Source organism: Columba livia, chromosome 7 (assembly GCF_036013475.1).
Source record: "Columba livia isolate bColLiv1 breed racing homer chromosome 7, bColLiv1.pat.W.v2, whole genome shotgun sequence".
NCBI lineage: Eukaryota > Metazoa > Chordata > Aves > Columbiformes > Columbidae > Columba > Columba livia.
The window spans coordinates 2,675,123-2,703,062 of record NC_088608.1 but is presented as its reverse complement, the minus strand read 5'-3'; the positions used below and the strand labels follow the sequence as shown (position 1 = coordinate 2,703,062).

The 27,940-nt window shown below is 43.6% G+C and overlaps 3 protein-coding genes across 17 annotated transcripts in view; 2 read left to right on the top strand and 1 right to left on the bottom strand.

The window, feature by feature from the left end:
* Positions 1-4,032, top strand: part of ACVR2A (activin A receptor type 2A) — a 61,089-nt gene extending 57,057 nt beyond the window's left edge. For both annotated transcript variants that reach the window (XM_005499103.3, XM_021297749.2), the window contains one exon: positions 769-4,032. In XM_005499103.3, coding sequence (XP_005499160.1) covers positions 769-963 — 195 coding nt within the window. In that variant the 3' untranslated portion in view covers positions 964-4,032. The remainder of the gene's footprint in view (positions 1-768) is intronic.
* Positions 4,033-4,596: 564 nt separating this feature from the next.
* Positions 4,597-22,693, bottom strand: ORC4 (origin recognition complex subunit 4). Of its 5 annotated transcripts, none has more exons than XM_065070227.1 (15): positions 22,629-22,693; positions 20,873-21,035; positions 20,104-20,175; positions 18,074-18,150; positions 16,759-16,849; positions 14,856-14,931; positions 14,391-14,476; positions 12,255-12,303; positions 11,210-11,361; positions 9,839-10,012; positions 9,427-9,513; positions 6,085-6,193; positions 5,583-5,678; positions 5,424-5,491; positions 4,597-4,911 (listed from the first exon to the last, which is right to left on the bottom strand). In XM_065070227.1, the coding sequence occupies exons 3-15, from the start codon at positions 20,158-20,160 to the stop codon at positions 4,723-4,725; spliced, it is 1,311 nt and encodes a 436-aa protein (XP_064926299.1). In that variant the 5' UTR covers positions 20,161-20,175; positions 20,873-21,035; positions 22,629-22,693; the 3' UTR covers positions 4,597-4,722. The 5 variants fall into 5 exon arrangements, with proteins under 5 accessions (XP_064926299.1, XP_064926296.1, XP_064926297.1 ...); XM_065070224.1 differs by lacking the exon at positions 22,629-22,693 and adding an exon at positions 21,976-22,101; XM_065070225.1 differs by lacking the exon at positions 22,629-22,693 and adding an exon at positions 21,976-22,026 and having other exon boundaries at positions 20,873-21,032.
* The window catches only part of MBD5 (methyl-CpG binding domain protein 5), a 127,308-nt gene continuing 121,577 nt past the window's right edge, over positions 22,210-27,940 (top strand). For 7 of the 10 annotated variants that reach the window (XM_065070215.1, XM_065070214.1, XM_065070212.1 and 4 more), the window contains exon 1: positions 22,211-22,690. The gene's annotated coding sequence lies outside the window, so the exon portion shown is untranslated. Of the gene's footprint in view, positions 22,691-27,940 lie in introns of all 10 variants that reach the window. The other 3 variants (XM_065070216.1, XM_065070217.1, XR_010473946.1) reach the window with 2 other exon arrangements.

Here is a 27,940-nt window from a genome sequence, read left to right as displayed (position 1 = left end):
TAATAACTCTAGTAAGAATTAAATGGACTGTAACCTAATATGTTCTTAAAATATTCTCGCATTTTGAGTGATTTGAAAGTGATTTTTTTTCACTTTTTTGGCAGAGAGATTCTTGAGAGTTACATTTGAATGCACATGTTAAAAACAACAAGTATCGATTTACTACAGAAATGCTACAAACTGAATGTAATAACTTTGCGGAAGTGGTGTCGGGTGGGAAGATGTGGGCTGGGTCAGGAACAGCCCCGTTTCCCGATGGGGTGAGTGGCGGAGCCTTGTGCTGACGCTGCTGCTTATTCCTAGCGCTGGATTTTCAGAACATGGCTTGTTAGGAACCATGGGTGACGCTGTCTGTGCAACAAAAACGAGCGTGTGTCACCGTCTGCTCCTGCAACTGAATCAGCTTTGAAGTCAGACAGAAATCCCCTCTTGGACTGGGGGTTTGGCATTGAAGTTTTATTTGATTGCTGATGAACTTCACCTCTTTTAGTGCCAGATCTAAAACGCCACGAGGGCTTTCCTGGCAGACCACAACATTATATGCTCAAAAGGATTTGTTTAAGTAGTGCAAAATAAATAAGACATAAGTCCCTGTAGGTTTCAAAACAAATATTTCACAGCTTCCTGGTTAAAAGTGGGCAGGTTCACCTTAAAACGCAGTTTGCTATTGGAACTGCTCAGTGACCTCACCTTAATAGAACTGCTGCTAACTCTGCAGACTGATGTTGGGGTTGTTTTTCTTTCTTTCTCCCTTGGCTTTGCTCGCAGGGCATGGCGATGCTCTGCGAGACGATAGAGGAGTGCTGGGATCACGACGCGGAAGCCAGGCTGTCAGCGGGTTGCGTAGAAGAGCGGATCATTCAGATGCAAAAACTAACTAACATTATAACAACAGAGGACATCGTGACTGTGGTCACAATGGTGACAAACGTTGACTTTCCTCCCAAAGAATCCAGTCTATGATGGTTGCACTGGGCACGGAACTGACCGCCAGGACTCTGCACTGGAGCTGCTAAAGCCGCCGGGCTCGCGTCGGCGCTGGTTTTGGTGTGAAGAGCACGGTAAGTCTCTCTGGAACGTCCCCAGGAGGGGGTTTTTCCTTCGTTTTCCCTGGATCCGTGAGACTTTCTGCATTCATTCCCTGCTGACACTGAGAAACCAGAACGTGCTGTCGAGGAACTGAACCGAAGGCCACGGACCCGCGCGCTGGCTAATCAAGCGTTTTAAAAACTGACGTCCGATTTCTTAATACCTGTCAGAAGAGACTAATTCCTTAAATGAACTACTGTTATTTTTTTTAAATCAAACATTTCATTTCAGATTTAAAAAAAAGAAAAAAAAAAAAGGGTAACTTGTTTTTATTGCATTTGCTGTTGTTTATAAAATGACTATTGTAATGCCAATATGACACAGCTTGTGAATGTTTAGTGTGCTGCTGTTCGGTGTACAGAAACAAACGTAATCGAGTGGGATATAGCGAAGAGGCTTCCAAGTATTACTTAACCTCCCTCAACAAGGTATACCTCAGTTCCACCTCCACTACACCCTGACATTGACAACACTAACAGATTGGAATAATAAATCGATCCATGTTTTGTAAATGATGTATTTCAGATTCACTGTGTTATTTAAGAAGGGTAAGCTATGCTTCATGCCAACAGTAAATGGCCATTCCTAAAGCAGTGTTTTTAGCCTTTTCTTGTACTAGCTTGTTGTGTATAAAAAAAGTGCTGTTTATTGAAACAAAATTTTCCTTCCTGTTTTAGTTTAAAGCTTTTCTCTTCCCTCCATTTCCCAGAGTATCTCATACATTTATTTAACTGAATACTATTTAGGTTTGCTGTGTCTGAGGAATATTTGAAAACTTAAGCATGACTTTTTTTAATTTTCTGTGAGCTGTGACACTGGAAAGCTCTGAATTCTTTTCTTTTTTGAAGTCTTTTTCCTATTTATGTTTGTGCAAAGCGCGTGTTCCGGTCACTAAACAGTGGGTTCTGTATCGCTGTTTCAGGATCACCTCAGGAAGCTCCGTTTTCCCCACATTCTTGACTCTCTGTTTGAGGTTTGAACTGGGCTCTGGGCGCAGCTCGATGCTGTTGGACGGGAGCACAACCTGGTGGCCGTGGTACGCAGGGCTGGCCTAGAACCACGTGGGAAGCTCCAGCCACACATCTTAGATTGGAAACTCTTACCGATTTCAGGGATGATTTAGTTATGCTTACAGCTGAAAATATGCAATGAGTATGTAGAGGTAACGAATACCAACGGCCGCAGCAGACTCAAAAAATGAGGAAAAACGTGTTGTTCTGAGTTCAGCGCTCATGCCTTACGGTCACATCACAGAGACTGGGACACAGGTGCCAAAGTGCTTCTCTCAAACAGTTTCATTACATTTATTTGATCCCTTACACAAATTTTCACTTAGACTAAACTTTATAACCCTCTAGAGGAAAGCCCTGAGAATAGCTGGGAGTATGCTGCGTATTCCATCCTTTTTTACACCAGCCAGTCCGTGTCTTTTGAAGGGTTTTAATGTCGCAGTTAGCAGCTCGCTGCGAACGTTATCTTGAAAATTGGAATGTGCAGCCAGAAGCTCCTCTCATTTCTCCGGGCACAATAAGAGGCGTTGTGGGTAAACAAGACCAAGGTCAGCGCTGTTCTCACCTGGATGAACGGGGGGTGCTCAGCTTGGCTATTGAAAGAAAAAAAAGAAACAGCCAGTTTCTGGCCACTTCTTTGATTGATACTTTAATTTTGCTTCCATTTTTTAATCCAGGGATGTTACTTTACGCACGCAGCAGCACATGAACGCAGCTGCTGAGTTGTGAACAAATCCAAGTCCGTTTGTATGTCACTAAAGATCTCTGTGTTCCGATGAGTTCTAACCCCTTTAGTGGCAAAAATGGAGTCAATGCAGGTGGCTTAATAATCCCCTATTCCAGATGTGGTGCAAAAATTGGTCATGTATGAAAATGTGCATCACCTGTGCGTTATCCTTTAAGCTTCAGGTGCTGCGGGTTCCAGGGACACTGAGCTAAAACTTACCCTCATCTTTCAACCTGCCTTTGGTTATTGCTCACATGTTGTGCTCCTCCTGCTTTTTAACAGCGTCATTAATGTCACTGTGAACAGGATGGTGACAGTTTAAATGCTTTTTAATTGGCAACAGTACCATCCCCAGAGCTGCTTGGGTGCAGCTGTTCTCGTGGGGCGTTTCGATGCTTATTTTCTTGGTTTACTTCTGGAGCATTTAATGCACCCAAGCCAGGACTGAGTTAGGCTGCTGGTGGAAACTCTGGTGTTAGTCCCAGTGACCCTTGTCCTGTTACATCCTGTAGTGATGCGGCTTTGGTCGCAGCCCTGGCCCTGAAATCCAGGCCAAATCTGTTCAAACGGTGCCCACAGCCCCCCTGAGAAACCAGCCCAGTGTTCCTCTTTACGTTGTGGTGGAGGGTGAAGGCCGGTGTCGTTTTCAAATCCCACCTTTTGGTGTGCTAAATTGATAAGCAGACAGTAATAAGATTTCCCTGTTCACACGAGCATTCACCAGAACACGCAGGGTTACCCGTTTGCTCCTTTTCCAGCTTCACTTTTTTAACCTTTTTTTAATACATTTCCTTTTATTAGGAACACTTGGTACAAAATGCAGGACGCTGCAATACACCTTCATGGGCAAAACGATTCAAGTAGCATCCTTGATGGAACATCATTTACCTCAGATACTCAACCAGCAGTACTTTTTGTTTCCTTTATTTTTTTTAATGCTGTTTCAGTCCATATTCGTTACCTCTCAAGATTTTGGTAAACAATTATTTGAACTTTACTCTTTGTATTTGTCAGTGTTTTGGGCACAGGTTGTTGTACTACTGTCAAAGGTACTTGCTGTTTTTCTGCAAGTATTAAAACCAACCCCCCCCCACGCCCTCAATAAAGTGATTGATTGTTAAATATTGTACAAATAAAAATGTATACTCTTTCTCCCCTATTCCCCCAAAAAGTTAAAATAAAAATGTGACTACTATGACTCACAAATGCCTTTTTTCAAAGTGTCACGCTGTGGGAGAAGAGGCAGGTGCCTGTTCCTGCAGCGATTCTCAAGCTGCAAGGCAAGCTCTGGAAAAAAAGGAAAGACCTGGCACTGTGGTGACCTTGGAAGCACGTATATGTTCTATACGTTGCACATAGCTGTAGAAGCCAGAGTCCAGGGCAGCCCCCGCTCAGCGCTCCAGAGGGAACTGTTCTGCACAGAACCACCACTTGGCAGCTCAAGCCACGTGGAGTGAAATGTTCAATTATTATGTCAAGTTAAATTTGAGGAAAAAAAACCCGAACAACAACACTGAGTGAGTATGAGCTGCAACCTGCGATAGGGATGGATCTGAGTTTTGGAAGGTACGGTGCGAGTCCCGCAGCCCCTGAGCCTGCACCCAGCGCTGCATCCAAAACAGAGAAACGCCAAAGCGCTTTGGTTTCTACAAAGTGGAAGAGAGGAACCGTTAGTGCTGAGCTAAACGGAGCGCTTCAGCCGGTCAGACTGACCCCAGCACTACAGTTCTCCTTAAAAACCAAGATCCCCCATCCATCAGCAAACACAGCAACCTTCTTACAAAAATTTATTAACCTGAACACCCAACCGTGGGGAAACATTACATCTTCTGGAGGTGACAGTTAACCCCAAAAGCTTTGATGACGCAGAAAGTGATATTTTAAGTTCCAAAGAGCTCAGAGCCAGCTGAGGGACGAGGCGGCCCACTGCTTGACGTCCGTGGGGCAGTTGGGATACACCTGCAGCGCGTCCATGATCTGGTTGTTGTCCAGCAGCAGTCTCATGAGGAGGTACTCCCTCTGCGCACGGACAGACGGCCTTTCCAGTGGTTTTACTAACTCCAGTTGCACCAAGTGTTCAAATGCCTAAAAATACAGAAAAGGAAGATTTCATTCTGGGCCGTACTGCTGGTTTTGAGACGCTGGTTTGATGGAAACCTCTGGTGTGACCTCAGCAGCCAGACATGAAGTGATCAGCCCTACTGCACCTGCGCTTTTCTTCTGAAATACATGATCCCTGCAATCTGGTGGAGGTGTGACCGACTGGGAATGACTGTTACAGTGAGATACAAACTGGAACAGTCGATTACAGGTGTACAGACTTTCCATCACCTCCAGTTCAACTGGATGATGTAGAATCAGAAACCACGGCTGCTCAGCTGAAAAGCTGCAGAACCAGGAGCCTTGACCAGAGAACTGCTGGTCCTGGGGATCAGTTCATGAACTGGAAATGCAGGATTATGTCCCACAGAGTGTCCTACGAGCAGTCCCTGAGCAGAGCCCAGCAAAGTCACGCTCACCGAGTGACAGCATCAGCTTTGTCCCACCATGTGCACTTCAGATGTTGAGGCAAAAATAAAATGCCATTTCAGGCTTACCTTCATGACAACCGGCTTCTCATAGTTGTACATACAATGCGCCTTCCTTTGTATGAACTTCTGGAATTCTGTATCAGTCACAAGAAAGGAAAAAATAAACAAGTTACTGGTGGGAAAGGAAGTGATTTAGGGGTTGTAAAGCTCATGCATTTCTCTCACCGTTGTAAACCATCTGGAAGTTGAACGGTTCTCCTTCATAAACATCATTTAAGTGTTTCATAGCTATAATCAGGCAGATTTCCAGGACAGACAAACCTGGAGGGAAAGACAAGAGCTCTAAATACTTCTCATAAGCTTATAAGAAACACAAGCAGCTCATATATTATTTTTATCCTCTATTTTTATACGCTCTAGGCCTCACGTATTTGTTATGTATCTTCATATTGTAAAAGAATTCCAGAATCAGCAAGGCTAGATAAGAGGACATGTGTTTTCCAGACATTTGAAGCGAGAACATGAAGAAACACGCTGCTTCCGTCAGAAAGCAAGAAATTAAGGCATAAAGGAAAACCATCACTGCAGACTGTGTGGCCTGACAAAGAATTCAGAGCAGCACCAGAACAATCTCTGTGTGTCCCTGACACACCGCAAGGATTCCAGGGAGGGACCTGACACATTCTGTGCTCCTAAGAAACGTTCAGGAGGAAAAGCTGAGCTTTACCGTGTACAATATTTGCTTTTGAGTCCATTCTATACTGCTTGCTTGCTTCGTGAAGATCTGACGCAGCGATGAGTGGGTGATGCACAGTAACGTTACTTACAGCGAGCATCTAAAAATAAAGCAAAAGACATTTTTCATTTAATTACTAATTACCAGACATGCTTTCTGCTTGGAGATGGAATGCAGAAGAACACACTTCCCCTGGAGTCACCTCCTGGAAACATTAACGAATGAACCCTACACACAGAGTAGGCTCAGACTGAAAACCTTGTAAATAGCTGGTAGCTACAGCTCCATTTGGCCAGGAGGGGCTTCCAGGCTTAAAACTTTCAAGCCTCGTCACTAGAGGAGATAAACACTCATTAACTTGTTTATATTAATTTCAACGGATTAGCATACTGCAGCGATTGCTGCAAGAAATGATTTACAACTGCTTTACACACATAACTTTGTACACAGAGCCACAGCGCACTCAAAGTACTGAGGAAGGGTGTGAAGGCGCCTCTCGGTTTCGGAGCATCAGCTAAAGCCTCAGAGAGCTGCAATTTGAGTCCTTAATGAGCTTCAGCTGTCACAGCAAGTGAGTTTTGAACAAATGCAAGTTAATAAAGAGCCAGTGAAGTGACCTCTCTGACGCCAGTCGCTCAAAGCCATTGATGGCGCACACGCCGTAACACAGCGGCAGGCACGGGGCTCTGACTGTCTGCCTTGGAGATACTTTGTCACTGAACATTGTTCAACAGGAAAGAAATGGCTTTTCATGACTACCTCCAACTTTGTGTGATGAAAAGCTATTTATTTCACCCATTTCATTGAGATGCTTCATGGAGAACATCCAACGCTGCCCATCACCAGCCTCTTCCAGTCCTCCTTCTCTCCTTACAGCCTCGCAACACTGCGTGAGCATCCAGACTCCCAAAGGTACGGAATGAGGTTTTACACTACAAAGACTAAAGGGAATTTGGAGAGGGAAGAAGGGGAGAGGTGAAGAAACAACAGCCAAAAGTCACCAACAAACATGCGAAACGGAACGAAGTTGAGGAAACGCAGCAATATCTCTTTAAGTCGCTGCTCCTCTGCGGCAGGGCCAGTGAAATGTGGTCAGGACACGGAACAGAGATGGGAACACTGAGCAGCCTCCGCTTCCCCAGCTCCAGGGGCAGATAATGAACCAGCATTTACCAAAAGAAAACTCAATGTTACCAGCTCAGTTACAAGCTATCGAGTTCTATCCCTGTGAGCAATCACTAACGTTCCTTGGCTAAAAACTCGTTCAATTCCTCCCAGCTTTGTTTTGCGCAATACCGCTTAGGTTAGTGCAATGTGAACCAGATACTGAGTTTCCACTGAAAAGCCAAGAGTCCATCTCGCAATGCAAAGTGATGGGGAGCACTAAATGGAATTTAAAAATAGTTGGGCACTGAAAACAAGGCCTTGCTCCCAAAAAGCAGATAATCAGCAAGATCAGCTCCAATTCTCACCAAAAGAGTTACAAGAGAATCTGTATTATGTATTTTTATGAGTGAAAAAGACCCCTTCTAAAGGAATAATTCAGAACGTGCTAAAGAAAACAATCATGAGCTTCAGCCTCAGCCCCGACACGCGTTGGAGCTGCTCTGAGAGCCGCCAGCTCTTCTTCTGGCACTCCGTCAAGCCACAGAGATTTCTAAACCAGAAATAATCTGCGATCTTGTAATGAACTGAAGTAAACTGAGGAGCAGCAAAAAGAGGACTCTGGTTTCAGCAGCAGAGCAGGAAGTCTCGGATCTTGTTTTCAGACTGGTTATAAACTCTGTGTCGGGAAAAGCTCTCAGCGCTGAAGAGCCCAAGAACAATCACCACAGCGCTGAAGGTTCAAATCTGAATAAGCGCACAGCACAAGCCGGTACATTTAGTGGCTTTGCACACTGACAGAAGCACAAAGGTATTTTAAGGTGGTAAATCAGTGTTACTTGTTTTCTGTAATGAATGTTAGCGCATTCTTACTGTGTTAAAAAATGAGAGGGAGGGAGGTGGATAAAAAAAGAGACTATCCAAGAGAACCTGACCAGCGTTCAGCTTAAGCTCAAGCTCATTTGTTGCAATAGGAGGAAGTTCAGTGTCAGCATTAGCTCTGACGTTCCGAGCACAGACTCTGCTCTCACAGTTACCGGGGAGCCACAGTCCAGTTCTCCCCGCAGTGAGGAGGCTCCTCCCTCCCCTGCCATCACTGGCAAAGGGTGAACATACCCAGGGGAACTCCTCAGCTTCCTCAGGCCCTCGATGCCAATTAACTTCTGTCTCAGTATTTCTAGGGATTAGGAGCCTCAGACTTCCAGCACCTCAAGGTTTAGTAGATTAAGATGGCATTTCCTGGACCAGCATCATGGTAATGGACAAATTCAGGGCAGCATCTGGGCATCCTGCATCACTCCATACACAAAACAGTATATGGGAAACAAAGCAGTGCCTAATCATGCACTTCGTGAAGTGATAATCTGATAACTCTGCAGAAGACGACATTGGAAGTGATAAAAGAAAAGAAAAACATTTCTCCATGTGAATAATAAGACCATCGATACATGGAACGCTCTTACAGGAGAGGTATCCAGGATCCAAAAATGCAAGTGATCCGTCCTCAGGAGCGTCTCAGCAAGAGCAACGGCTTAGGCAGGAGGAGGAGCAGGAAGAAGGATGAGAACAACAAATATTTGAGCCCTAAGTGACCGTTACTCCAAAAGCAGCACCGTGTGCTTTTCTATCAAAACGTGCATAGGGAGTTATCCAAGAGGAGCTCAAAAACCGGGCCAGGAACACCAACAAAGCCTAAGAGTGTCAGGAGTGCAGAGCACCACGATGAGAGAATACACTATGAGGCCAGAGTCAAAAAATGGCACCAAAATGTATGGATATTTTAAGAGAGACATTAGTGAAGAGAAGCAGGTTCAGTACTGTGACAGATTTAGTGGAAGAGGAAGAATGGAGGAATATTTGGCTGCAACAACAGACCCAAAGGTAGAAAAAGTAGGTTCTAGTACAGGCAGTTTTCAGCATTCACCAGCAACCAAAAACAATCTCAGATAGAATATTTTGAAAGTATTTCACCTGCACTTTTGGTTTCAAAATGGATAGAAACCGGTACACCCTGACAATGCAGCTGCTACAGAAATTGGAAATACTTTAATTAATTAATAAAGTGAGGACTGATAAAGCATGCAAGAAACCAGTACTGTCAAAAGCCAGCTCAATAAAAAGATATTTCAGGTAAAACTCAGACAACTGACACGAATAACACAGGTTTTGTCTACCCTTTGTTTGTTGTTGCAAATCAAGAAGATACTATATACGTATCTAGATACATACCAGCAGCAACTGAAGCGAGCGCAGCTCTTTGGTGTAGTGAAAAAGGCTCTGCAGCACGTCTTGCACAGTTTTGTCCTCTGAGAGATGCTAAAAAAGAAAGAAAACAAACCCCATAAGTGATATTTTAATCATCTCAGCACTCAGCTCAAAAAATACCAGTTAGGTACCTTCAGGAAAGAGCTCGTCTTGCACTTGGCCATGCAATACTTCAAGCCTAACCTAACTTTCTGATCTTTTTTGTGGCACTTACAATTTTATCTCCTAATTCAGTAAGTGAAGATTCTCTATCGCAATGTGATTTATTCCATATCAAACTCGACTGGTGAAAGGAAATAGTAATCTTAGGTAAAGGCTTTACACTTACAAACCTGTCTAAGTTTTACTATAACTAAGTATAAAGAGCTTTAAATACCTGGACATTATTATTCCATTTTTGTGCAAAAGACTCATCAGGAAATTCGGCAGGAAGAGAAAGCTGTTCCTTGAATATCTTAATGTATTGTTTAAAGTTAAAGGAATTCATCAAGTGTATCTGTCGGTGAGAGAACCTTGATTTTACTCTCTTCTCCAAGAGCTCCAGGATATCCTTGTAAAGAAAAACACATTAAAACCATTTAAAAGCAGACACATTTACCGTGTTCTTTGCTACGGTAAAAACTACAAGAGAAAACAGCACAGTAAATTGTGTTGGAAAAAACAATATTATTATATTCTCAGGCTTCAAATGTTCTAAGAAGACCTTTGCTAATTATGATAATCGATGTGCCTAACAACTAGCCATTTACCCAAATCATGTGATGCGCTACATCATCCAGGGTAATTAGTTGCTAGGATACCCAGCACAATTTCTCCATAGATTATGGAAATTTTTCAGTTACTTAAGCCTGCATTCAAGATGTTTCAGCCTATCACGGCTCCAGACAAGTTGTCTGTGCAGCAGATCCGCAGGTTGGCAGCTGTCAGTTCACAAGCCTTTTGTCACACTGAAAGAATCCAGCTTTAAAAAGGAAAGAAACCACCTTAAGAGCCAATATTTCTCTTTGGAGATTATCAGGCAGAACTAAGCAAGGCTGCCATCAGAAACAAGATGTGGGATTCAGTCATTCAGAGAAACACAGTCCTATTCCCCAACCTTCTACTGGGACACAATGGTTGCATGCCCTGTTTCTAGCAATTTTAGATGGTTTTTTTAAGGTTTCTTGTGTGTTGGTTTTGGTGGGTTTACTTGCACTAAAAAAAAAAAAGGCTGAAATTCCTCACCAAAAAGAGTAAACATAGAGCCAACAGTGCAAAATCTAAAGACCCCTTTTGATTTAGAAGTCACACGCAAGAGTGATTTAAAAAGAAAATAAGCAGTGACAGGTACCATCATGACCATGACACAGCCTCAGATTCCAAATCTGAGCAGTAAGTGATCTGAAATTAGGGGTGAGGAGGATACCAGAGTCAGGACAGTAATGATACAGTAGTATAGAACAGTCAGGTGGACACATACGGCTCTTCTGCAGTGATACAGGACAACAGGCTTGAGTCCCCTCAGAAATGTAAACCTGCTCCTCTAGCAGTGAAACTGAAGGTTCTGCAGTTTTTTGGTCATCAAAGTTTGCTCTAAGCATGAATTATTATTGTTTTTTTAAATCTACCTCACCCTCCTTCCCAATTCAAGTCAGAAAAAATGGATTCTTGCAAAAAATCTTGTAGTAAATTAAATAAGGTTCCAGGAGAGAAGACGAAAGTTTCTTTAAAGCAGCTAAAAACTGAATGAGAAAACGCAATTTCTTACTTGTCTACACGTAAGTCCAATAACTGTAACCGGAGTCTGCGCTGACTGGGATACGTCAAAGAGGTTATAGAGCAGTGTCTGATTCTTGTGATGAACAAACAAGTCAAATTCATCCAGTATAAACAAGACTGGACAACTGCTTGTTCGATCTCCTGAGACAGCAATTTTAAGAGTTAGTATGTGGTAACACCAGACTTCCATCTCTACAGCTTTCACGGTTTTAATGATTTACATCTTTTCCTTAAGCTTTTCACTAAGTCCTCCTTCCACACACGTACTGCCACAGCCGTAAAAGGAAAAATACACAAAGAAAATCAGTGAGGTTTTGTAGTATTCTCTCAAGCATCATTTCTGGTTGCAAGGGAAGACAGACTATGATGGCAAATGAAAAACAAACCAAAAAAACCCCACAACACTATTTTATCCAGATGGATAAAAGAATCACAGAATCCCAGAGTGTCAGGGGTTGAAGGGCCCTGGCAAGCTCATCCAGTGCAATCCCCCCATGGAGCAGGAACACCCAGATGAGGTTACACAGGAAGGTGTCCAGGCGGGTTGGAATGTCTGCACAGAAGGAGACTCCACAACCCCCTGGGCAGCCTGGGCCAGGCTCTGCCACCCTCACCAGGAACAAGTTTCTTCTCGTATTTAAGTGGAACCTCTTGTGTTCCAGTTTGAACCCATTACCCCTTGTCCTGTCACTGGTTGTCACCGAGAAGAGCCTGGCTCCATCCTCCTGACACTCCCCCTTTATATATCTGTAAACATGAATGAGGTCACCCCTCAGTCTCCTCTTGTCCAGCTCCAGAGCCCCAGCTCCCTCAGCCCTTCATAGCTGACCATCACATGCAAGCCTTCATGGCATCAGTTATGTTAGGTATATGTCTAGTATTACATCTTTTTTACACTATTTTGTAACCATGACACATTCCTGGGTCAGATTTCTTCAAACCACTTGTACAAATAGATGGAGAAACACATGTACACTCATTTTTTAGCCAAGTGACAAACACAGAGTTTCAGAAGAAGGGCTACTAGCACTTACCTTTCCTTAAAGCTTCGAGAAGGAACGCAAGGTTTTCAGCAAAACTGCCCTACACAGAGGAGACAAAAGTTCACAATAGATTTTCAGTGTCATTCTCAGAATTGCGAAACTACATCAAGTTCAGGCATGTAACGAAGCCCATTGCCTTCTAAACCCCTGCTTGCAAAACCAGTGCATATTTGAAAATTTACCATGTTACTTCATGTTGTATCATCACGACCTCTTCAGGCCAAGAAAACTGATAGTTAACTGTACATTGATCCACTTTTTACCCATCTGAAAAGCCCCAGCTAATTGCCTCAGGCAGCGATCAGAAGAATGTCTACAACAAGCTAAAATTACAAGTAGCTTTATACTCATTTGCCATCTACACACATGCAAAAACTGCCACCTAACGTGTTCCGCTGAGAATGATCAGTAGGCAGCTTTTTAATTTGCAACCTTATTAGATAAAAACATCAGACATTCACGAGCAATGAATCGCCGTGACCATCCTGCTTCAGTTACACGCACATTTACACGCTCTGAAGTACACAAGTTGAGAGATGGGAAATAACTCTCATTGAAGACCACGAGCCCCATCAAAGGAGGCAGAAAAGCCAATTTACTCTCTGAATGAGAGCTGAAGAAGCTAAGAAAAGGACCTTCCTGCAAATTGGTGCGTTTCCATGGCCATGTGCAACCAAAGGGATTTTAGATGGCTAAGAGTTTAAAGTAGTACTCCACAATAATTTTAACAGGGAAGACAATAGGGGAATTAAGCATATTTAAGTTTAGTTTTGCTTTCAGCGTTTTTGGTAATGGAACTGTGGACCCTGTAAGGTTGTTGTAGTTCTCTGTTGAAGAGCCAACTCATTCAAATGGCTACACTGAAATTAAATACTTGTTATTTCCTTTTATTACTGCAGCTGTATTTGGGAAAATTTTAGCTCATGACCACAGTTTTCCAGTCACTGTATCTAAAATCATTTGGGATAAATAAGAAACCAAAGCACAGTCTACGAAACAAGCACTTCCAAAAGGCCATAAAACCTCATGACTACAGCCTACATTTCGTCTTGTACTCCACGCTGTCTCTACTAGTTCTCTTGTTTCTTTTAACTGAAGTGGTAACATGTTATGTCTCCAGCTTTCCAAATGCAACTGATGAAAATAAACCACATTTACTGAGATTCCACCCTTCTCCCGTCTCATCGTTCCACTTTAGCCACTCGGATTGTTATTACACGACTCACAACTGTGTAAGCTCTGCCCATCTCAAAGGTCCTGCCTGGGAGCACAGGAGATGACACCCAGAAGGACCTTCTGTGGTACCAGATGGTCCCTCAAGAACATGCACCAAATAAGAGGCAACCACCAGCGGAACTCCAGTCACGGACCCTCGTTATTTCACGTTCAAACGAGAGAAATTTAATCTGAAGAACTCCAGTTATTCTCAATTACTGACTTTAGTACTAATGTAAAAGAGTTTCTCCTCTTTGGGAAAAGCTCAATAGAAACAAATATTCTAAAAGAAATTCTGTGCAAAATTAAAGGCTTTAAGAAGCCTGGATATATTTCCCTATGAATTAGAAAAGGTTGCAAATATATTAAAGATACTGCTTTTTGGCTGATTAACTGGTTTACTCTTTGTCTCAAAACCTTACAGTGGATGATCCCAAAATCCTGTACCACTCACTCTGAACAAAGTCTCTTTGGAATGCGTAACGTTTGTTTCATTTAAAGGCTTGAAGTAAATTTTAAGAGACTCTTTTCATTCTTGTTCCTTCTCTAAGTCAAAGTTGATGGTTTTTGAAAAACTATCAGGATGCATTAATGTCACTCAACTAGCAAAACGTAACGTTCAGCACCTGTGTAGAACACCATGATTGAAGTGTTTGTAAATCAGGGTCTTCACAGGTAAATGCTGCCACAGGTCACTGCTGCCACCAGTTATTAAATATTTTAAAATACTCAATTTAAAAATATTTAATTTAAAATTAAAAGCCCTGAGAAGACTGAGCCGGCCCACCACAATTTTGCTAATTGACTCTCAAAGCTCATTCAGTCTCAACAAGCTGCATCCTATAAAGCTAGCTTTCCAGGCAAGGATTTTTGAGGGAGGTAAGTGAAGAGTATAATAAAGTTAATACTTACAAAAACTTTATCCCCAACCACATTTTCCAGCTGCAGCTGTCTGGTGATCTCCTTCAGGGCCGCTTTATCAGTAGTCTGCAGGAGGCCTGAAAGAAAACGACTTTCCGTGAAGAACTGGCAGGTCTCCTTCACCCCTTCACCTACAGCCACTCGAAACTTCTCCAGAAGCTTCTCTCCACCTCCCAGCTTTTCAAAAACTAATAGACAGTAACTTAGAACACATAATAAATTAGTTCAAACAATTAATTCACAACTGAACCAATTTTTAACATTTTGAAAAGTCATCAAAAGCACAAAAGTTCACTCTACAGAGGGAGGTACGAAGAAAGGTGTTTCAGGGCTCACATTCTCATTTTCCATAATCGGGGCTTGATTATAATTGCTGAAACCAAAATTTTTGTTCAGTACACACAACATGTAGCAACTGAATATAGCATAACATTTGAGTAATGCTGCATTACTTGCCATTCAGATGAACTTCCAAGAGGTTCTCTCTGACTTGTTTTATTTCCTTGAGTTCTTTTAAGACGTGATTTAATAACTAGGAAAAAAAAATACATCATTTCCTTGTAAGATGAATGTATTAACAGTAAAATAGTGTACAAATTGATATTACCAGACAGGAAACAGTGTCACCTGTATCCTGGATATGTTTACTGTTTATCAATTTATTTCTATTCAGCTGTGTTTAAAAGCTTGAAGGCTGCTTGCTGTAGCTATTAGCAATACTTCCAAAGTAATTTTTGTAATTTTTCATTCTTGAATACTTTCTGCAGTAAGAACCAACCTATTTATTACACTATATACTCATGTAAACATAAAAGACTTAAGTGTTTGCATAATATTAAAGTATACAACACTTAAGTTAGATACATGCTTCAACTAAAAAGAATTACTTTAAAATACCAAACCTACACTTGTCATGAACAAACTAAAACTACCACTCAGTATTCTACCTCCTAGCAATTCAAGTAACAACATTCTCTGACGTCTTTAAAATAGGATTAAGATACATTACCATTTTCTACCTATGAACAGCTATGGAGAAATCTACCTCTCAGTCTGCTCTTTTTACAGTTTTTTGATGTCTTTTCAGTCATTTTTACAGCGAAGACCCAACAGCACCAGCAGCGTCACTTTTAAAAAGTAAGCAAAAAGCTGGATTAGCTGCAAAGATTAACTCTGCGGTGAGAACCATCACAGAACTGTCGCGGGGGAAATGATGAAAGGCGGCAGAATCTACGATGTAGTCAGATCACTGAACGACAACCGCAGCTCGTTCTGAAAGTAAACGGTTCCGTTTTGCATGGTTTGGGTACCCGTAGCGCGTCGCGGAACCTGGTGAAGACAGGCACGAGTTCCAAAGCACGCACACTCCTGCGAGTCATTGTGAGGACCAACGGGTCCAACGTTTCGTCAGCCGCACATCAATCTATTCTGCTTTACAAAATCACCAGGAACTCGGCATTTGAAAAATATCAGAAACCTGTTAGAGCAGTCAGGCAGAAAGGGACCTGGGGGTACTAATGGACAGGAAGCTCAACATGAGCCACCAGTGTGCCCAGGTGGCCAAGAAGGCCAACGGTATCCTGTCCTGTATCAAAAACAGCGTGGTCAGCAGGACAAGGGCAGTGATCCTTCCCCTGTACTCTGCATTGGGGAGGCCACACCTGGAGTATTGTGTTCAGTTCTGGGCCCCTCAGCTCAGGAAAGAGATTGAAGTGCTGGAGCGGGTCCAGAGAAGAGCAACACGACTGGTGAAGGGACTTGAACATAAGACCTATGGGGAGAGGCTGAGGGAGCTGGGCTTGTTTAGTCTGGAGAAGAGGAGGCTTAGAGGTGAGCTCAGCACTCTCTAGAACTACCTGAAGGGCAGTTCTAGCCAGGTGGGGATTGGTCTCTTCTCCCAGGCATCAGCAATAGGACAAGGGGCCATGGGCTTCAACTCTGCCAGGGGAAATTGAGGCTGGATATTGGAAAGAAATTCTTTACAGAGAGAGTGGTCAGGCATTGGAATGGCTGCCCAGGGAGGTGGTGGACTCACCAGCCCTGGAGGTTTTTAAACTGAGATTGGACATGGCACTTAGTGCCATGATCTAGTCAATGGACTGGAGTTGGACCAAGGGTTGGACTGGATGATCCCTGAGGTCTTTTCCAACCCAGTCCATTCTGTGATTCTGTAAACCAATTTCTCCATATTGTTATCCAACAGAAGTAGCTCACTAGAGGTCAGCAAATGTTTTGAAATTCTACGGAAACAATTAACAATTCTCTCTTTAAAAACAGTCAGAGATGAAAATTTAGCTCCAAAAGCTCAAGGACCTCAGTGAAGTTTGACCTCGTACAGACTTTTAATACATGTTTATACCGCAGTCTTTCCTGATCCTCGGGCTCCAATAATGAGTGCAGAATTGCTTTCTCCGTGAACTGTAGTTCGTTTCAGCAGTTCCAGCAGATGTCTGTGTGGACAACAGCAATAGGTTAAAAACATCAAGCCAGACAACACACCCTGAAACTATGGAAAATGCAAAGAAACTTTATAATGTAAACTTGATACATTTCAACTTGCTCTCAAAGCCAACACTCAGGGCATGCAAAATGTAATACAATAAAGTACAAAAGGCTGAGTTACCAGATCCCTTAAAATATTCTAAAATATTAAAACATGCAAAAGTCAGGAGTATCACAAATTCATAAAGTTCTACGGTTCTCCACCACAAAAGGACAGACTTCAATAATTATTGCTTAAAAAAAAATAGATTGCTTTCTGTGATGCCACTATAGCCCGTGAAAAAGGAAGACTGGCCAACAGACTGACAGAAAACCTTGACAGCAGTAAAAATTAATAATCTAGTGGAACTTATTCATTTTGACAATCTTCATAAAAGTGACCATATGCTAAATTTAGCCATTTAAAGCTTGCGAACAGTAACAGCTATACCAAACTTCAAGTTCATATTCTATTCCCATCCAAAAGAAAGCAAAAAGAACAACTTTAAATTCTCTTCAGATAGACTTATCACCTCATATCACATTTAAAGTACTTGTAATAACTACTGACACATCAATTTAGTACAAATGCACACATTTATTATGGGGCAAGGGGGCTGTTGGGTTTTTTTGTTGTTTGTTTTTTTCCTTAGAATATTGACATCGTGCAAGCGCTTCTAAAGGAGTGATAGAGTTATTGTGGAACAGCTGCAGCAAATGCACGTGGTTTTGTTCACTATTTCAGAGCTAACTATAGCCAAGAGCCCTGACACAACTCGGGAAAGAGAAACTAAGTGCTGGGAAGTTCATCCTGTTTCCTCTCCAGATAATGGAGGCATATGAAGTAGAAGACAGTCTGCAATTGTCAGATTCACAACAAGAGAATTCAACTTTTCGCTTGGTCAGGTCATACACCATAGCCTTAGAATAGGCGCTTTAGGCATCTTTCAGGTTCAAAAAAGAGTTTCAGGAATTACAGATTTGAAACATGGACAAGAAATCCAAAACTCAGAGCCTGACAAAACAGCAAGCAACAGTTGTATAAAAACTTCATCAAAATTTCAGGCAAACAAGCATTATGCTGCAAGTCATTTGGAAAACAGAGGTAGCAGCAAATCCTGACTTAGCATCTGACTACTTTTTTTGCCGTGGTTAAAGTAGAAATTACTCACTATTTGAGTCTGCTCACTCACCTGTGCTGCTGTTCAGTCCCAAACGGTTTTCCAGTGGCATAACTGTGACAGAATCTTTCACGTAAAATTTTTTGCACCTACAAATGTAACACAAGACAGAAAGAAAGTTTGGTGCTTCAAACACCAGAATCTACCAACAATGTAAGTACTGCAATAACATAACAGTAAAATATGCATGTTACACTCTGTAACACGTACATTTTCACTGTCATCAAGGATATAAGGGTCTTGAAAGTAAGAATAAAGATGCAGTAGGCAGAATACTTAACACCCTTTTTGTAGCAGAAAAGAATTCAATGATAGCAACACTTGTCTTTGGTCCCTTCTGCTACAGCTTCTTTCCATAATCCCAAGGGGATGCTATACTTGTCACCAAAATTAGGGCAGGAGTACATCTATTTCATGGTTCTAACTTATTGTGCAATACAGGCAAGAAAACATTTACCAGCTGATTTTTAAAAAAATCACCCACTTAGTTATTCCCCCAAAACCTCAGGACTACACGTTTTGCACCACTGGCAACAACACTGCAGCCTAGTACCTTCAAACATTACGGAGTATCAAGCTCACAGGTTCTTTAAAGATTCAGTTCAAATATCTTGTTCCTAGAAGTTTGCAAGTGCGGTAGGAAGTCGTATAAAACCAAAGCTAACATTTTGCTTTCAAAGGACGGAACGAAGCCCGTCCAGCTTGATTACTAAAGTCCCAAAGCCCTTCAAACTGCATGCTGAATACTGTTATTTTAACTGTTAGTGCAGATGTATTGTTTGAGATATCTTTAGATACACTGACTTCTGTTTTTCACATTAAGAGCTGTTACTTCAAATAGTATCTTCAGTCCCCAAACAGCCAGCCTCCAGCTTCAGAGCAGATTTCTTCCCACCACCCAACTAGCAGCACACAAATTGGACAACCCCAATTTTTAAGAATGTGTAGGACTCTATACTATACTCTATACTCATCCCTCCTTTAAGCTCTTCTAACACACTGCGCACCCCATCCTTTGGTAATGCTCGGTGTCCAACTGAAGTGTTCATTGTCAAATAATTTCAGAGTGAACTGTGAATGAAGTGATTTTCCTTTAAAATCACATTTGAGCACCCTGTCTTTCAGTTGAAGTGAATGTCTATTTGACCTAGAACCCAACTACCCAACTGTATCATTATTGTGCACTTCTGTGTCCTTGTTTGTCCATTCTCTTCATCTGAGCTGGCTCGTCTTCCCTCCATATGGTTTTTCTCTACATTCTTCAGCTGCAACTCTTAACTGAGCCCATTTTCATTTCTGCTGAATCCTAAGAAATCATGAAAATGGATACAAGAACAACAGACATCTATTTTGCTAAAAATTCCACTTCATGAATGGAATTAATTTCTAATATGAACTTTTGTACCTGACTGTTCAGTTACTTTTTCTTCTACTGAAGTCCTACTGATTTAATTTCCAGATTTATTCTGTTTTACTGAACAATCTATCTGAACAGTCAGCATTGTCCATCCACAAGGGGAAAGGTTTTCTTCCAATAAAGAGATTTTGTAGTTAAGTGAAAGAAAGCTACTAAAATATGAGAAATCACTGAATCAGTGGTACTTCACTACATGACACATCACAGTTTTTAAGCAGACACTTGGAAAAACAGAAGAAGAAAGCTGTTAAAAAAATAAGTCTGCAAGATTCTGATTCATCCTTCAAACTGGAAGATAAAGACTCTGTTTAAATAAAAATAGATTTATGCAAATCCGTTGCCACAAACACCTGTAAAAGCGCAAGACCATTCTTTACCATTTTTATTAAGACTCCAAACTGCAGATCATTACCGTAACACCTGAAGCCAGCAAACATGAGCCGAGAAGCTGAAAGGCATTCAGAACCTAAATACAAAACCCATTTACAGTCCTAGAACTGACATCAAGTATCTGCACATGCCTTTTCAACTGGTCTAGTAAAAAACTACAGAATGACAGGGATGGCAGAGGATGGAAAAGTTTCATAACTTAAAACCAAAGTCAGCTAATGAAAATGTTACTAACCTGTGAAATGCACTCGCCATTTGCTCCACTGTTCTCTTTCAGCTTACGTTTACTCATTGCAGAAGTTTTAATCTTTAAATAAGAAAGAGAATATAAGTTATACTAAATTACTCCATTTTCCAGATAATTATATTTGTCAGAAACTCGACTTAGATGTTAGCAAACTAAATGTAGTACAGCAAACACAAGACAGTTGCTCATTTCTAAGCACTTCAGTTGTAATGAGTATCTTTTAACTGATAAAAATACAGTAGTTTATATTACTAGTGAAAAAAAAAAACTCAAATCATTTTAAATTCATTTCTGATCGGATGCAACCCATGTTTACATACAACTTCTGAACAGCATTTGCTTTGGGATGCCTTTCAGCACAATGCAAACTGCACCCAATGCAACAGATATTAAAGGTGTTCTTCCAAGCTTTTCTACCAAAGTCCTTAAGGACAAGGATACTGTTCACAAGCCTGTAAATGACGGGCCAAGTTCCACCGAGACACAAGTTCCACATTGTTCTAACAAATGACATTTGAACACCTTCTTCTCTGACCAAATACCAAGTGTAATGTGTTCATTTTCATCATATTTAAGATGGTCTGAAACAGTGTATTTATTTTTTTGCGGCTGGAACAAGCTATAGGCACATGGTAACATGTTAAGCCACAACTAAGTTTTTATAGGACATCTGGCTACCCATGTTAAAACTGGTGCAGCGTATAACAATAACCACAGTGACTCTCCAGATAAAGAACATAAATAAAAACCAACTCGCCTTCTTCCTGCGAACAGAAAGCTTCCAAGACTTGCTCCACGGCAATCTACACTTATTCCACACAGCCGTCCCCCCCTTCTCCCCGTTTTGCCCGTTCTATTTTAAGGCAGCATCCTCCATCCCCAGCACGGCAAGCTGTGCCTGCAAAGGACCAGGCTGGCTGCTGGAAAATACATAAAAGCAGCAGTCACTAGGGAGGCAGATGCAGAGGAGCACAAGGCACAGGAACACAAAGCCCCAGGGGCTCAACCGAAACCATTACATTCATCAAGCAGAAGTGCAAGAGCATCGAGACCACCGGACGAGGAGCGTCCCCGTTCCCGGTTTCTACTGAGGGCTCAGAAGGTTCCACCGAAGCGCCGCATCACCGAGGGCTTTCAGCGGGAAAACCGCGAGCACCGTGCGAGCTCCCGGGCGGACGCCCCCGCCGCACAGGAGCCCCGGTGAGGAGAGACAGCAGCAGCCGGGACCCCCGGCAAGCCAACCCGGGGCCCGCGGCGCTCGGCGGCAGCGTAGAATCAGTTTGGGTGGAAAATACCCTCAAGATCATCGAGTCCAACCATAAACCAGCCTGAGAACCTCATGTCCGTCTGTCCAGCCCTCCAGGGATGGTGACTCCAGCACTGCCCTGGGCAGCCTGTTCCAATGCCCCACAGCCCTTTGGGGAAGAAATTGTTCCCCAGATCCAACCTCAGCCTCCCCTGGGCAACTTGAGGCCGTTTCCTCTGCTCCTGGCGCTTGTTCCTGGGGAGCAGAGCCCGACCCCCCTGGCTCCAAGCTCCTTTCAGGCAGTTCAGAGATCAGAAGGTCTCCCCTCAGCTCCTGTTCTCCAGCTGAACCCCCAGGTCCCTCAGCCGCTCCATCACACTTGTGCTCCAGCCCCTCACCAGCTCCGCTCCCTCCTCTCCACTCGCTCCAGCGCCCCGCGGTCGCTCCCACAGCGGTCGCTCCCACAGCGGTCGCTCCCACAGCGGTCGCTCCCACAGCGGTCGCTCCCACAGCGGTCGCTCCCACAGCGGTCGCTCCCACAGCGGTCGCTCCCACAGCGGTCGCTCCCACAGCGGCCCCAGCACCGGCCCCGCGGATCGCGGTTCGTCCCTCACCTGACGCGGCCGCAGCTCAACCGCCGCCCGCGCGCCCCGCCGCGCCCCGCCCAACTGCCGCGCTCCCGGCAGCCCCCGCGCCGCCCCCCACGTGACACCGGGCTCTCCCCCCTCCCTCCCGCCCCCTCACTTCCGCCCCATCCCTCCCCACCGCTTCCTTCCGCCCCGCAGCCGGATCTCTTTCCGGGTGCGCGCACGGCCCTGTGGGAAGGCACGTCCCTCCCTCTCCCCCCCTCCCCGCGGCCTCCCGAGCTCCCCCGCGGCGCATGCGCAGTGGCTGCTCCCCTCTTCCTCCCCGGCAGCGCCGGAGCCCCAGCAGCCGGAGCAGCAGCAGCAGCTGATGATGAGGAGCGCGGGGGGGGCGGGGGGACCCGTTATTTATACCGTTAAAGGGACAGGCCGCTAATTCCGCTCGGCATCGGCGCGGGGGGCCGGTGCCAAGCGCCCCCCCCGAGTTACTCCCCCCCCCCTCCCCGCTCCCCTCAGCGGAGGAGCCCGGGGAGTTTCTTCCCCCCCACACACACGGCGGACTCGTCGGCGGAGGGAGAGCGCGGCCGGGAGGCGGCCCCGGCGGGAGGCAGCTCGGCGGGGGAGCGGCAGGAGGCAGTTGGGCAGCCCCCACCCCCTGCGCTCCCCTCCTCCCCCTTTATTACCCTTTGTGTGCGTCTCCGCCTGCGCCGCTCCGGGGCCGGCCGGGCGCCGGGGGGCCGCTGAGGTGAGTGCGGGGCGGCGGCGGGGCCGCGGGAGGGGGGAGCGGCGGCGGCGGCGGGGCCGCCCGCTTGTTTACCTCAGGGAGGGAGCGGGAGGGGGCCCGGCGCTCGGCCGCGCTGGGCCGCGGGCGGCGGGGAGGGGGCGCCGGGCGCCCGCCTGTCACTTTCTGCCCCTTCCCAGCTCGCCCCGTACGGTCCTGCCGGAGCTTTGTTGTCGCCGGGGCCGCGGGTGATGATGCTCCGGCCCTGCTGCTCTCCTCGCCGCCCTGGGGGCTGCTTCTTCACCGAGCCCTGGGCTGGAGGTTGTGAGGAAAGTTGGGGGAGGCTGCGGTGGGTGCTGAGCCCCCCGAGCTGGTCCTGAAAGTGCCGCTGGCCTCGCTTCGGGGGGTGGGATAGCGGCGGGGGACCCTCGGGGCTCGCTCCCCCCCGGCCGGGCTCCCTGCGGTGGCTTCAGGCCGTTATTTGACTTGTTAAACCCCTGCGGTCGTTAAGGCCCCGGCCGTACAAAGACCCGCTGGGGAGCTCAACTTCCAGGGGCTGTCCAAGAACCCGGTGTTGGCAGGATTGGTTTTGCTGTTCGATAGCGGTCCATGGTTATCGGTGGTGGCCGGCTATATTTGGTCATTGGTTTGCTCAAATATATATATATATCATGAGGTGTTTTTCCGTGGCCTTCTGCTGGGAAGGCCAAATGTCTCCGTTCGCGCTGGCGGTGTTGCTGGTTTGTTAGGTCAGGTAGGGCTGTTTGGCTGATCTGACCGTTATTTCTACTGATTAAAAGGAAAGTTACGTGTCAAAGTGTGTGAAAAAGATTGAAATGTAAGGGGGCAAACTCAATGCCTAACTCAAGGAATGTTGGAACAAGCCTTGTAGAGATTTGTAAGAATCCCGAAGTAAGAGTTTGGGCATTAATGCCAAGTTGAAATAAGAGTCCTCTACATAAGTAGGATGTTTCTATTGAGATTGCTGTTGTCCGCTTATTTCTGGAGCTTAATTACGTGCTCGGTAATTTTAAAAAGGCGGTTTGAGCGCTCAGTTTATGAATTACCGTGGAGCGTGCTGAACCATGGAGTGGGCCATGAGTACGTATTTTGGTGGGGCATCGCGGTTAAACGGTGGTCGGCGGAGAGCGTGTGTCGTCTCAGCCCCGCGATAAAGAGCCTTCCTGAAATGCTTTGGTGTCTCCCATTTCTAATTTGTACACTCGTGTCTTGTGCAAAGCAGCAGGTTTGCGATCACACTGGAGTCTGAGAAAGCCGTGACTTGGTGGCATGGAAAGAATGAAAGAAAAATATAGTTGGACTGATACTTAATGGCACTGTGAAGAAGAATTGAAGGCCACAGCCATGACTGTAGTTCTTTATAGTAGTTTGCTGCTAGTTTTCTGTTAGCTTGTGCAAACAGGATGACTTTGGTTTTAAACACGTGAAAAAATTCAACAGCGATAATCTTCTTCAAAATCAGCAGATATGTGTGTAAAAACTCTGGTTTTTAAATGTGTGTCTGTCCTTTGAGTTAGTTTACTACGGGCAAGAGTTGGACAGCAAAAGACTGACCAGGAAAAAAGAACGCTGTTTTATTATTTTATATTTTATTTCTTTCGTGACAATGCTGCTTTTCTCAACCTGAGATACCGTTGATCTACTTTCATCCGTACATGGAAACCTATAGCTGCTTCAGGATTATGCTCCCAATGTATGTAGAGCTGCAGATCCGCCTGCAACTTTCATGGCCTACAGCTGATGAGATGTATTATTTATTACAGGCATTTAACACTTTAATTTCTTTGTGTTTTAGTGTTAAAAATAGCTGTGTTTTGATTTAATATGGTTGCTCGGTAAAATACTCTAACAGAATGCTAAAGCTGGACAGAATAATTCAGAATCTTCTCTTGCTTTAAATCCTAGAGATACAATTAAGTAATAAAACGTTCATTTCCATAGGCCTCCAGCCCCTGTGCTGGAAAGACAATCGCTGGTTTGGGGGAACTGGGTAGGGAAGGTCCATGCTGAGGAGCCGCTGGTGGGGCTGGGGTCCCAGGTTGTGTTGGAGGCAAATCCTGCAGCGCTGAGCACAAAGGGGTCCAGCGCTAATTTGGGGCTTCTGGCTGCTGTCACAACAACCTTCTAAGAACTGAAAGAATTGAATCTCTCAACCTGTGTCAGGGAGGATTGTGTGCTGTCAGCAGCTATAACTGAAGGGCAATACAGTTTTGGTTTGTTTGGGTTTTTAAAGCTCTTTTTGCTGCTATTATGAATGGGTATTTACAATTGCTAATTTCATTTAGGAAAACTTTGTATTTTCCAATTATTTTTCTTTTTGGCCAAAAATAATAATTATTTTCCTGTATTCCACGTTAGTGGCTTCCCAGGTACTAAGTCAGAGAGATTGTTTTGAATTAGCAAGGAACCCATGGCAAAACCTAGGCTGTTTCTAGATGTAAAGATGCTGTTTGGGCCAGACTTATGTTTGTCTTTAACAGCCCTTCCTTGGAGTTTGCTGTCCTACCTTTCTTTGTAGATGAATGGGTTAGTTTCTATTTAGACTAGGTAAGCAGATGTTTGAAGAGAATAGTTATGATGCAATACTTTCAATAATTTAACTTTGCTTCAGTCCTTTCGTGCTTCTTTGGCTGTGGAGGAATCAGTCTTCTTGTCGAAAAGTACTGAAGGTCTTGGCATAAGTAACAGTCCACTCAAAAATGGGGTGCCTTGGTTTTCAGCTGGCTTGTTTAATTTGGTTTGTCAGTAGATTATTTTATTTTCCTACTTTTATTCGTGGCGATTCGTTGTATACGAAAGATCAGTAACTCGAACACAGTCCATAACGACAAAATTAGTTTCTGAATCAGCAGCAAGTGCTCGTCGTGGATGTTTTTTCTGGAAAGCAGTGGACCAGGTGGGTGGCCCCCATGCCCATCTGGAGCCCCACTAATGTCAGCCTGTCGTTCTATGGGCTTAAGAGACCACATGCACAAAGCAGCTTGCAAGAGAGGAATCTCATCTATTAATGGCTCAGGACACAAATTTTGAAAGTATCTGAGCTTCCTTTTCAAAAATACTGTCAAAACTTTTGAAAAGCGGGGGGTTCTGTTTCTTCTTTCGGGCTTGTTCAGTTGTCTGTGGGCTTGGTTTTGTTTGGTTGGTTTTTAAGGACCCTGTTTTAGTTTCTGTTTTTTCCCAATGGAAGTATCAAAGGTACCGTTGATTTCAACACTAAAAAGATACAGGATACCTTTTTGAATGCTCTTATGTCATTAAGGACCTGCTTATTCTTTTTAAGAGTTATTTGAATGTTTGAAACCACAGGCTTTCACTGCCTTTTCTTTGTAATTGTTTTTGGAACTATTAAGTGGGATAGTACTGCCCAATCAGCTTCAAATAGGCACAGGAACCAAGGCCTGTATTAGGAATGCAATTTTGGAAGAGCCTTGGAGCCGGATAAAAATTAAAGCATCCTGAAAGCTATGTAAGTTGAGTTAAAGCAAGGGGGATGCTAATAAAAAGCATCAGTTAAGAAATTAAGAAGTGCTGACTCTTCTCTCTTCAAATTTCAAGATCTTTCTTATAGCGATACCTATTTTTTTGATAAATCTAGAAGGGAGTTCTGACTTTGTACTGTTTTTAAATGGAGGTAAAATTTGTTAAAACTGCTTAGCTACAAACTTATCAAGTTTATGAGTACATATGCATATATGTTTAGCTACATACACAAATGCATGTTTATATACAAACAGTATATAAAAGAAGTGTAAAAATCAGATACTTACAGTATGTAAAATTAAAGCAACTGTGTGGCTCCAAAGATCTGTATTTCAAGCCTTTTACCTCCAGGTTGTTGTTTTGATCTGGCACATGGCAGCAGGAATCAGTCATTACCACGAGCTGGCTATTCATAGAGCTTTGTGAAATGAGGTGATGTCTCAGTTGATCTGCAGCCTGACAGGTGTTGCCATCACAAAAATCTCCATTCCCTCCCGGCCTTCCCATGGGAGTGACATAGGGACGAATGCTGGAGAGCTGTTTGAGCGTCGGTTCGTTGGGTTGGAGCTGAGGAACATTGTAGAGAGCAACACTCAGAGCTGGAGGTGCACAAGAGACACTTGGCACTTCATTCTTTGGGGATTTTTATTTCTGAAAACCTCTGCTTCAGGAGCTTTAAATTTACTTAAAAAGTGAAATGGTAGAAAGTCTGAAATTCTTTTTGAGGTCTCTGATAACTTTATCAAATAAAGAATAAAGCATCTCACGACTCTTGTTTAATTCTTTATATCTTCTATAGGAAATATTTTAAAATAAGCAAATAGTATTTTAAAAATTATAATCTTGTCACAGTATCTGGTAGCTAAGACCTATAGAAGCAGTATGCTAATTACATTATTCCTATATGAGGGAAGATTGAAGGCCAGGATTAATACAATATACATATTCTCATAATTTTTGATGAGTCTACATTTTCAGTGACATTAATTCCAAACTTTTTTGGTGACTTACTGGAGGAGGAGTAATCTGAAATGTAAATAGCATCTTTAATAATAGGCCCCGTGGTTTGCAGTGCCAGTAGCGTGGCCTCGATAGGAAAAATTCCCAAGTGAGGGAACTAGAACAGTTGTCAATTGTTTGCTCAACAAATCCTATTGGATCAAATGGTGATATTCTCAACATTTAGATAAAGAGAGGCTTGCGATAATGTTGCCTTGAACCCCGCTGCTAGGGGAAACAAACGCAGTCTAAGTTAGTAGAAAAGGAGAAGTCGGCCAAAAGAAGGTAGGCCGACAGGTCAGAAATACAGATAGTCCGTTTTTTCTATTCATACTGCCTGATGTTTCAAAAAGCGTGTAAATTACATTTCCAGTTTGCCAATTTTAGCCTTTATTTTTAAACCCTGGTAGATCATTGCCAACACATTATTGAGGATTATCTGTTGTGACAAACTAAACTCCTTATAAAAACATTTAAAACACTTGGGTTTGTCTTCATCCTTTAGGGTTTTACCCGTGTACCTCATGTATATTTTCATATACCTATATGTATACCCATGCACATATATTTATACACGTGTGGATGTGTATATAAACGGATATATATGATTAGTGCCACTAGAAAGAGTACAAATTTAGTGTGTTTTGGTAGGACTCAAGCTGTAGCATTGACAATAACAAGCAGCTCTCAATGGCTTTATATCTTGACTGTGTTTGCACCTAATCTACTTTTAATTTCTATATATTTTAAATATATATATTTATATATAAGACT